This window comes from Hippocampus comes, unplaced genomic scaffold, assembly GCF_001891065.2.
Source record: "Hippocampus comes isolate QL1 unplaced genomic scaffold, H_comes_QL1_v1.1 scaffold56, whole genome shotgun sequence".
NCBI lineage: Eukaryota > Metazoa > Chordata > Actinopteri > Syngnathiformes > Syngnathidae > Hippocampus > Hippocampus comes.
Window position 1 is genome coordinate 488,708 of NW_017842056.1, and position 11,931 is coordinate 500,638.

The window sequence follows — 11,931 nt, forward strand, 5'->3', positions numbered from 1 at the left end:
ACAGGTTTTGAATCGGTTAAGACGTTTCAAGTTTCAAATACATTTTAGTCCGTTTTCGACTGTTTCATACGATTTAGGATCAGATTTAGACCGTATTTTTTTTTTGTGTGCAAAAGATACACCAATATTGTCAAAACAACACTTTGAAACAAGAAGGACGAACGACTAAATCCAAGTGGAGCTCAGCAAAAGTGAAATGCGCTCCGGTGACGGCAAACCGTCATGTCAAACATCAAAAGCTAAGCTGCAGTTAGCATTGTTAAGACAAAGAAACAAAAGAGAACTTACACGGGTCGGATTTGGAGAAGGTGTCTCTATCCAAGAGATTTCTGAAAGAGAAGAGAAACAGGCACAGGTCAGAATGCTCTTTCGTCCACAGCATCACATGCTAATGCTAACGTCACTAGCATTCTGGATGGTATTCAGGTTTCATCACAGATTTTCCTGTCGTGATTTTACTCATCTATTTTTGGCTATTGGTTTCAGGGGCTTGGTCCCGGTCACTGTAAGACGCCGACATACCATAAATGAAGGACACCTTGGCATTCACTCTCAGCGATCTTGTTCTCAAGTCCCCAACATGCTACCCAGTTCTCCGTGAGGGCTTTTAATGAGATCTGTCCCAATAAATCAACTGCACGCAGGTCAAAACAATCTTCCTCCCTCTTAGGGCCGACGAGAATTCAATGAATAGAGACGAGTTTTTTTTCGGAGAGAATCCAACCAAGCAACAGGGGTGCCATTGGCGTGCTCGTCAGTCCCGAATTCCTCCGCCAGAGAAACGTGTGTGGGCCTAACAGAAGCGGCTTTGTGAGGTATACGCCTCAGAATGACCTGACTCCTGTTGGAATATCGTCAGCGGAAGATAAGGAAAAGCAAATGTGCCACCGACTGCCTCTCCGTGTATTAGCTTAGCATTGATTGTCCTCCACAGTGATTCGCGCCACCATCCCTTTTGCCCGAAACACAGCCACCCAACTTGAGAAATAACGCGTACGCGGTCACTTGTACCACACTACTTATATCCTAGCCCTTTACCACTCCCGAAGACTTATTATAAGTATTTGTCAATTTTAATAGATTCGATTTGTGATAAAGTGAAGGAAGAGATGTCATTTTAGGTGCCTGGTAAGATCATCAGTACCGTTAGTAACGAGCAAAATTCCAACAGGATCTGAGCAAAACTCAACTCTCCAAAAAAACACTTGATTTCTCGAGCGCTTCAACAACAACCGCAGCTGTGGAGACGGACAGACAGACAGATGGTCAGAAAGACAAGGGTGGATGGGCAGGCAGAAATGCCGATAAATTATTTTGCCATGAGAGTGCAAACGACAGCCGCCGCTTGAAAATGGCCGATAGTCCCCGAGCCCGGCTGTCAAGTCATGGGCGGAGAAACTGGATGGAGGAGGATGGGATGATGTAAATCAGCCCCGCATTTTAGTACCAGTGGAGCAGACCAAGACCCATTATCAGAAATAAGATGGTAAATTCATAATTGATGTGCGGGCAGGCAATAAATGTTAATACCAAGAAGTCCATTTGACTTCATATTCCCCTTGAAACTTAAATGGAAATTCCTTCACGTGCTTCTGTGGAGCTGCAGGGATACGAATGAATGATGAAGGAGGTGTGGGAGGAGACGAAGGAGGAGGAGACACCCGGTGCCACCTAATGGAGGGTCAGCAGATGGCTCTGTGGTTAAAGGAGTCGCAGATGTTTTGCACTCCGCATCAGCGTTTGTCACTCAGTCACTGAAAAGACGGTGAATGAGTGAGAAAACACGTCTGATCTATGATTTTAGTCATGTGGTTGGATCGTAAGAACAGAAGCCTGATTAAAATGGCCACCCTAAACATTACCGCGTCGTCAACACGACTCACCTCATTTTGACCTCAAGGCATCCGTTTTCATTGGTGATGAAAACGGATGCCTTGCCGCAAATGGAATAAGCTGCCAAAAGTGATGACAGCCTTCAAAGTCATGTTAAGAACTTCGAACTATATTTCTTCTCATTATTTTAGAAATCCACTTGTATTTCCTTACTTTGAAATGTTTTTAAAGTTTTCTCTTAATGTGTTAAAATGTACGTTCGGGCAATTTTTGCAAGCTACTTTTCTTCTGTCAGGTGCTTGTAGGTGTTGTTTCTTGGCTTGCGTCAAGCACATTGAGTTGGCTTGTGAAATTAAATGTGCCATATAAATAAAACCGCCCACAATTTAAAGTGATTTACCGATGGGTTAGGGTCCACATTGGCGTAATTACACAAAACGTACGGACTTGGCTTATTTTTTAAAAAAATAAAATGGCCATGCTGGGAGTTCCACGACATCTTATACTACGGCGCCATCCCACCTACTTGCATGAAAGTATCGCCCTGAGTCAAACGGAATCTTTGGAAAATAAGGTGCACTTGAAACGGCTCAGCTGACCTCATCCACTTATTTGCTTTGATTGCTCCCAAGCTGCTCGAGGCGCTGTCGGACAAAGAAGGAGCGCAGCTCAGAGAGCACTAAGTGAATGGAGACGCAGTAGCTGCGCTCACTGGAAACGATAAAAAAAAAGAGAGGGCCGTGGGGTGCGAGAGAAAGTTCAGCAAAGGAAGCCCTCCGTCATCGGCTTTGCTGTTGTCTCGAATGTCATTCGAAAACGTTTCAACTCGCTGCTGCTCCAGACACAACATTTGCGCACGCAAATCGATGGCGGCTCAAATCGAAATGCGAATCGGCTGTTTAAAAACATCGAATCAGAATTTCACACGGGATGGAAACATTCGGGCATAACGTCCGGAAGCATTTGCGTGTGTATCGGAATATTTGGCTGCCTAATGAGCATTAAAGGATTACATTTAACCGTTAAGCGGTAAGCCAACGAAGGCGAGCTCGGCGGTATATCGAGGACTTTGTCTCTGTTATTTTATTGCTTGCCTGTCACGCCATCACGGCAGCATACAAAGCGAATTTGGCAACTTGGATGCCGGATCCGAGACAACAAGTTAGCTTAACGCTCGCTCACTCGCTCGCTGGTACGACACCATACAGATGGATTTACTGGAACAAAAAAATAAAAATAAAAAAATCAGCCTGGATTCTACTAGCCATGGGACAACGAGGGATCCAGAAAGTGGAAGGAAGCTCATTTAAACTAAAAAGGCTGCTGCATCAACGCACTGTGTACACTCCGGTTCAAACTGTTGTCACGTTTTCAAAGAAGCCAACGAAGAAGGCGTTGTCAAGTGTCCACTAAGCCAGTGTTAGCATGATTCAGCTTCTGATAAGTGGCAGAAAATCAAATATTTGGCTAATTTGGTGTGGTAATTGCCACCTTTGCGGATCTGCTACATCCAATCTTTCAGAGCTGTTTGTTTTTAAACACTTATTTGGACACAAATGTTTTTCAACTTATATGTACTGTAATCATTTTATTGAATCATTATATAATTTTTAACGTCAATTTTTTTTTAGGTGGTACTTGATATAAAAAGTGTGAGAAGCACTGTGCCACACTTGTTGTCAAGTTTAACTTGGAGGCTTGGTGATGAAGTGCTGCCTCCATGACAGAAAATATAATTGAATCTTGAAGGCCACTTGCTTTACGGGATGAAGTGAGCCAGAGGGGTGGCTTCATCTGCACTGTGGACACGGAGTCAGAACAAATCTTCAAATGCATCTCAAAATGTGGCTAGATCTATTTTTTTCTGGGGAAAATGATCACTTGCGTGTCTCGGAAAAGCGGCTGAATTGAATGACAAATTGAATAAGTTGACACAGAGTCACTTTCGCTTTGGCGCAACACGCTAGCGCCGCCCCTGGTCGTCATATTCACGGAAGCAATACTTGCTGTTTTTGCATGAGACAAAAAGTAGCAGAGCCCGTGCTGTGTAACGGAAGCAATACTTTCTGTTTGCATGAGACAAAAAGTAGCAGAGCCCGTGCTGTTGAAATAAACCTATGGCGCTTTAGATAGCTTGAATGGTTTTCACCACGCGTAGTTTGGGAGAAGAACACAAGACAACGTTTGAAGCGATGGAATCGGAAGCCTTACTAGAAAAGGCAAACGAACCCGGGCTATTTCGCAGCCCTGTCTGTCAAGTCATTGACGGCGCACTTGAAAGGTTTATAGCTGCCTCATTGTGGCAGCAAAGCACCACATTTCTATGGTGATGCTCGAGCCATGTCGAAATGAAGGTCTTCCCCTCACCTCTACATAGTTCATTGGTAGTTTGTGTTTGTGTGCGCAATCAAGTCTCTGAGTGTGCAACCCTTCAGTCTAAAAGCGTGCTTTTATTCTCATCCAGACAGACAGAAAATTCCTGCTGGCTATTTTTGACATAGGGAGCGAATTTTCTGGCGCAGAAATCCGCTGTGAAAAGTTCAAACTGCCACCGAGGGGAAAAGCCTTCCAATGATTTAACACTTGTAAAGCCGTCATTCATTTCACATTTCCCAAAGCAGCGGGGTGTTCATAAAACACACTCTCCGAAGCCTGGGGGGGGCCATCTGAAAATAGTGACAAAAGCAGCTTGAGCCCCGTGAGCCAGAAGGGGGATGGCCTTGCTGCAACTCTCGGCGTCTTCCCGTCAATCCTGTCAACACTTTGCGAGTGCGCCGCGCTTGCCACATGATACGAGCTGAAGCAACAAGCGCAGTGAACAGTCACGGAGGCTCGTCGTCGAATTCGTATTCGGATGACATCAAGGAATCGACACGAGCCCTACTCCCGCCACGTCATCTTATGCACAAGGTGATCTGCAAAGCATCCGAGGGGGTCCTGAAAGGTGCCAAATCAATCAAAATTCATGATGATGATGATTAGGAACTCACTAACTCACGACAGGCTTTTGAATGCTTTTGTACATTAAAAGGGAAAGCCAAGTCAAAAATGTTCTTTCAATAATATGTCGTATGTGCCGTCACCAGTCTCAACACCACATTCTGATGAATATTGCATCCGTGGAATATGATGAAGCAGCAAAAAAATGCACCTGATTTCATACGTGTCGTTTGCCAAGCATTTGGCTGCGCACTGAAAACGGGCTCGGGTCACGACCGATCACGGCTCAGCTCGCAAACGTCACATGGCCAAACTCAGGTGAGCCGTGGTTGCCTGAGCGACCGTGATGTCATTTTTAGGCGACAGCAAGTGACAAAATGGCAAGCCTCCTGAGATCAATAAAAACAGGTTTTTATTTTGCAGATGAATCCATATTCTATTCATCAGAATACCCCGTTTGGACTACTGTATTACCGCCACATAACATATCAATGTGAAAAAAATACTTTTGGACTTGACTTCCCTTTAAGGCGCCAATGCACCTTTGAATGAATCCGCCACGCTTTGAGGAGCCACCACAAGAATTCCTCCATCCTTTCATTCGGAACATTGACACCCAAAATGTCCATTCGACATTCATGTTCACGTCAGCGAATGATGTTCAAATGGATTCAGATCTTGCATCTTAAAAAAACCCCATCATAGTCCAAAAAAATGAAGTATCCAATTTCATCAAAATATTAGATGGCAAATGGAGTGCACTTCACTTGCGCTTTATCTTCATCATACCTTGGCAAAAGCTATCTCGACTTATCTCATTCAAACATATCGGAGCGCAGCCCACACCTGCGCATTCATGCAGAATATCAACTCCTTTTTAGTTGAAAACGACTTACTCCAGTATCACGTGTCTGAAACAAACAAACAACCCACGTGAACGTAGCACAACAATCCGACACCAAGGGGTGAGCGTGGCGGTCCCCTGAACAGAAAAAGCGAATGCTAATGACCAACAGGTGAACATGAAGTCCTCCAATGCAACCTGTTGGTCACAAATGGAACAGAACCGTGACCGTAAACTATGAAACAAAACCAAATCTAATCTCAACAAAAACAGGATCATGACAGTGCCAAAGCCTGGCCAACTGCAGGCAGAACCCAGGATGTACATTTTTTTGTCTCTTTGGTCCCATTTTCAATCCACCCATGTTGTGTTGCACTAGCCTTGTCCCAGCTAACGTTAAGCTAGGCCGTCCCTCTGGTCCGGCGTCCAACTTTTCAAACTTCCTTTGCTTTGTTGCTAGGATGGCGTGAGAGGCGTTGAAACACTGGCGAGGCAGGGCTTGACTGACTGACTGCTGAACCGTTGAATTTCAAGCTCATCTTACACTGACTCCAGCCGGAATCAGGAAGTCCAGAAGGTGTGAACATTGGCCCACGGTCCCCACTCCCCCCCCCCCCCCCCCCCCCCCCCCCCTAAACATTCCCAAGGAGTGTCAATCAAAAAGGAGGGATTCTGCCCCTGACGGCGGTCAGGTCCAAGGCAATGACTCCCTCGGGAGCAGATTGATTGTGTTAGCTCCCCCCCCCCAGCCCCTCCTCTCGCCCCTCCCAGCAATGGAACGTATTGATTGGATACTGCACTGCTCGAATCAATCAATTACTGCAATCGAATGGTTACAAAGCGCCGTACAGTAGTTCCAAACCTCTACTGAGCTCTCGTTAGATAAACCACGCAACACACGAGCGAACATAAATGGCGCCAAACCGGTCAGAAGCTTTCATGCGGAGCCGCATGGCGGAACGGCGATACTCCCTCGCTTTGATAAGACCTCTTGTCTGACGCCCACCCTGCCGTCAGGCTTTTTTTTCTTCTTCTAAGGGTCTCTGGAAGCAATATCGGCAGATAATACAAGAACGCCTGCAGGGCTGCACGCTACAATTCAATTCCGAGTGCTCGGCAATCTCGGAGTTTCAGAAATAAACGAAACAGCATCGGGAAGCCTTTCAAGCGCACAGCGCTCACTTGCTTCTTCGGTCTCCAAATGCCTGTCGAGAGTCTGTGTTGGGCCGATGCTGCCGTTCATTGTGATTTGGATCAATGATTCACCTTTAAGGGGGGGGGGCCTCAGAACCAGGGGAGCACCCGGATATCTTCAAGCTCAAGTTTCGTTTTATTGTCATTGCATAAAAAAACACAATGAAGCTACACATGCCCCCTCCACAGAAAAAACACATCAACATTCAACATGGAGGCTCAGAGGGGACGGAGCCTTTTCCGTTGCCGGTCCCTCACTTTGAAATGAACTCCCACTGAACGTTCGGCAAGCCCCCTTGCTGCCCATCTTTAAAATTGGTCTCAAAACTCACTTGTATTCTTTGGCATTTGACTCAAACTTGATCTTAGTTGGACTGTTTTTGTGCTTTCTATTGCATTTTCACCCATGTAGGTTTCCTTGTAGAGGAGTTTCACTGTAAAATGCTTGGTGAAGACATGTCAATTTTCATACGTCCCAAAGTAGCGCCTCCTTGACTGTACGGTCCAACCTCGTTTTCAACACGCCCCGTTCACGTTTTCAACATTCACATTTCAAAGTCGCAGTGATTTTACATCGGCCGATTTTGCTTACGACGGACACTGTTGTAACATAAACTTCGTGACAATGACCGGATTTTTCCCAGAAAAATAGTGAAAAAAGGCCTTTGTTGCAATGAACCGTGGGAAGCAAAAGTTCGACAGTAAACTTCAACCAGGAGGGGCCTAAAAGATCTTGAAGCCTCTTTCCTGCGCCTTGTCATGAATTAAGTTGAATCAAACCCCCCCACCCCCACCACCACCAAAAAAAAGAATCTGAACGCTGGTCCACAGTTTGAAAATATCTCATCCTGCCACTGAAAGGGTGTGCAAGTTTTGTCGTGTCTGGCAGTGCTCCCCCCCCAAAGGTCTGACCTGTGTGGAAATGAATCGCCGCGCACGAGTCGGAATCAGACAATCTCTCCCGGCAGCACAAATGATTTCTCTCGTCTGGAAAAGTGCGGCCAGGAGCGAGTCTTGCTTCCGAGAGACGTTAATGACAAACAAGGGAGCAGCAGACCGACAGCGCCCGGAGGCATCGACACACATTGCGAGCTTTACGTACGGAAAGGGAAGAAGGGGAAATAAAAAAAAAAAGATTCACGTGCATCGGGAGGGATAAGCTGAAGTCCTTCTGCTACTCACCACCGGCTTTGTGCAAAATATAACAGAGTAAATAGTACAAGTGACATCGTTTCTGCAAAGCGATCGTAAGACGATCGAAGGTCTGAAACTAGTCCGGATTTCACAAACTTTTCGGGAAGTTGAAGAAAATGGCCCATGAGAAGTCTCCGTGACCCGCAAAGCTGATCTTGGCAAAAGCAATCCCGAACAGTTGGAGGCGGATTGACTAAGAGGAATACAATACAATACAATACAATACATCCTGATGAATGGCTGTTCGAAAAGCAACAGAGCACGAGTGCTGTCTTTGAAGTGATCTTTCGTTGCTGCGGTGTGTCTTTTCACGATTCCATCATTTGTTTTGTTTTTTTTCCCTTCGGAATTTCCCCCCCCCCCCCGCTTCCTCGAAACCAGAGCTGCCCAAGTGCGGCCCTCGACAGCCCCTCGCCGGCCTGTTTTGGACGTCGCCCTCCTCCAGCACACCTGATTCAAATCATCAGCAGACTTAATCAGGTGTGCTAGAGGAGCCATGGACTACCCCCCCCCCACCCCACACCTCTTCTAAACAACTGTTGCTGACCACCACGTTTCCTCCCCCCTTGATTGATTTGAGTGTTTTATTCGTTTCTGCGTCACATCCAATCTGCTTGATCTTTGCAGTTGAATGAGAGCAGCCTCGGAGATTGGCGATTCCATCATTATTGCCAAGGCTTGGAGTGGACCTGCTTCCAACTGGGTCCCATTGGGGCCAACTTCCCTCATTGGGGTTTGTCCAAGTACACACGCTGCACTCTGTGCAGGTTTTCCACCACAGCAATCCAATCAAAGTGGAGAGTCCGCACCAGTAAGAGGCGGATTCCGAAGACGAACAACACAAGGCCAGGCGGGGGGTGGTGACACTCATTCTTTGCTCCTCTCTCTCGCTTGTGTCTCTCTCATACGTGAAATGCAACTCATCCAGAATGGATCCGACGAATGAATAATGGACACGCGGCTGAAACGCGGTGGACGCCAAGTGATGGGAGGATGGAGCGCGTCGGGCGGCCCTGCCCCACCCCGAGCGATCGGCATGCACGCTTGCATTTGGAGGCAGACTTGAACATCGGGAGATGGACGATCAAAGCGCTCCAGATTGTATGACAAATGCGAACCTGGCCCGCAAAGCACTGACGACCCCTCGAGGGAGGGCGACCGGTGCGAGAAATACCTGAAGAGAGGCAATTCCACTCCGACATGGTCGATATCATGACAGCACGCGCGCACACATTATATAACGCAGACTCATTCTAAAAATTGAGGGCTTAAAATTGGATTTAATATTGCCGGCAATGCTTCCATTTTATGACCAAAACAAATGATGAAATCCTGCAAAACAAACAAACATACCCCCCCCACCGCCCCCCCCAAAAAATGCAATGAAATCTTGGAAATGCTCGGCACAAAACTGATGAAATATTGGAACCAAGTCTTGGAGTTGCAAAAAATGTTTGCTAACAAATGCGTGACTATTGCAGTCAAATGTGGGACATAAAATGAAATATTGATATCAAAAGTGGTGGGGGGGGGAGTAGATGAATTAAATATTGCACTAAAATCGCAATAAATGCTCAAACTCATGACAAATAAAGATGAAATATCGCACTGTAAACAGATGATGGAAAAACTCAAATGTATGGAAAAATATATCATTAGATTGAATTTTTTTTTTAAAAGGTGGCACTAAGATCCGACTGAATATCTCACGATAAAATTGTCGTCAAGGCAGCGAGTTTCCCCGACGGCAGCGCCGCTTTGACGAAAGGTCGAAGTGATTGGTCGCACGCGTTCGCTCACCTGCAGGAGACGGTGAGCTCCACTTTGGTCGCCGGGATGCTCCCGCTGCTCGGGTCCAAGTCACACACGGTGGTCGCCGTGCTCTCCACCTTATCCATCACGTCACCCTCCATGCTGCCGGGAAAGCCAACCCAGGCTGCCCGGGGGTCGAGCGTTGCCGTCCGCGACTCCGGTGCGGCGGAAGCGCCTCGCCGCCGTCCTCCGCGGAACTGGAGAGAAAGCGCTCGCAAAGTTGACGGCTGCGGCGGGCTCACGTCAGCCTCCGGGACCGCTCGGCAGGCGACGAATGCGCGCCGATGGTGGAGCGCGAGCTGCCAACTCCGCCTTCCTCCTCCTCCTCCTCCTCCTCCTCTTCTGTGTGCATTCCGCTACGTGCGTGCGGCCGCACGTCCACGCCATCGATCCGCTGGCGCAGGGATCGTCACGGGGGCTTTCAGATTGGCTTGGACAGAAAATAAATCAGCCAAGATGGGATGAAAAGTGCGTTGGGAATTATAATTGCACACAATCTCACTCATGTTTGTCTGCGCACAGATTCATTGCGGAAAATTCTGCAGGCGGCAAGTCAATTGTCAGGTGATGTACAGTAGCTCACATGTCATTGAGAAAAAAAAAAGGACAAGAAAAGAGAGTGATTTAGAGAGCTGGTTTTTGAAAGGCAGAGTTTGCGGGGAACCGGGAAAAAAACACTTTTTGTCAAATGATGACGAGACAGTCGCACAAAATAAATCTAATGCCCGAAAACAAAGCGTCAGCTGTCTCTGGCCACATCTTGTGGCTCTCCATACAATTACATTTCGTGTGCGGGGGGGGGGGAAAAAACAACCAATCAGAGACAGAAGGCGTGACTTGTGAGGTATCGCAATCTCGGAACAACAGAACACTCGGGCAAGTTGGGACAACATCGGCGTAAAGTGTCAAAAGTCAGGTCTTCAAAATAAATGTACAGCACTCGAAGAAGAGTTAGCACCAATGTTCCCTTTAAGCTGCACGCGTGAGCAACTGTGCACTTGTCTTAGCGCACACGGTGATGCTGGCGCGCACAACGCACGCAAAGACATCTCGACACTCATTCCAATTGAATCTACAAACGGGACACCACACCATTCCCGCTTCCATGACAGTTTCAGTAGCGCGGCCGCGGGTGCTCACTCAATTGCTCTACGATGGTTTGGCGCATACGTTGACACGCCTACGCTCGCACTCGACGCTGACACGGACGACGCACGGACCGTGACAAGCAGGAAGTCCAAAATGGGATCCGCTTTACGAGCTCCTTGAACGGGGGCTCTGTTGTGCGTTTCATCGGTCAGGGGATTCGGAATTGTTGTGTTTTATCAAATGATAGTTTTTCCGTGTTTAAGAGTAGACAACGTGGGACCATATTTATACAGAGTGACTGAATTAATTATGCTGAAAATAACCCGTGTGTTAAAATCACAGTAGCATCTTGACTCAATATCTTCTACTTTGATAAAAAGGTGATTTGAATATTTTTTTCCAAAACATCCTAACTTGTTCTGCGGACATTGTTTGGTTGGGTCTGCCGCAGTGAAGAAGGAGATGAGCCCAAAAGGTGACGCTCTCGATTTACATTCCAACCCTCAAATCGGGTCACGAGCCGCGGGTCGTGACGGGAAAGAAGAGGAGAGAGATCGCAGATACAAGCGGCTGAAACGAAGGATGCTACGGCGGTACCTGCGGAGAGCTGAGTATTTTTTTTACTCAGTCTATAAAAATTGAGAACCACCGGGAGAGAAAGTTTAACTCCGAGGAAAGGAGGCTGCGGGGTAAGCGTAGCGGGTCAGTCACGTAGGAAGGGGCATCGGGATGAAGGGCTTTGAACATGAGACGAAAGACTTTGAAGTGGACGAGTTGAGCGATGGGGAGCCCAGTCGAGGATTTAGAGAATGAGACGCTCGGCCGAGTTCGGGGTCAACTTGTGTGTTTGGAGGGCTTTGGAGGATAGCAAATCTGGATGTGATAAATGTATCTGATTTCTGCGCTGGAGAAGATTTGTGAGAGGAAGAGCTGGAAGTTTTTTTTTAAGGCCTTTTTTGAATGCACACACGACAGTAAAGTGTGACTCGTGAGGACCTTTGGATGCTTTTTTTTTTTTTTTTTTT

At 47.0% G+C, this 11,931-nt stretch overlaps 1 protein-coding gene across 3 annotated transcripts in view; it reads right to left on the reverse strand.

The window, feature by feature from the left end:
* Positions 1 to 10,375, reverse strand: part of LOC109510494 (copine-5-like) — a 56,841-nt gene extending 46,466 nt beyond the window's left edge. For all 3 annotated transcript variants that reach the window (XM_019860842.1, XM_019860841.1, XM_019860840.1), the window contains exons 1-2: positions 9,806 to 10,375; positions 289 to 329 (exon numbers count right to left, since the gene is read on the reverse strand). In XM_019860842.1, the coding sequence (XP_019716401.1) occupies positions 289 to 329; positions 9,806 to 9,918 (154 nt within the window). In that variant the 5' untranslated portion in view covers positions 9,919 to 10,375. The remainder of the gene's footprint in view (positions 1 to 288; positions 330 to 9,805) is intronic.
* Between the last annotated feature and the right edge of the window lie 1,556 nt (positions 10,376 to 11,931).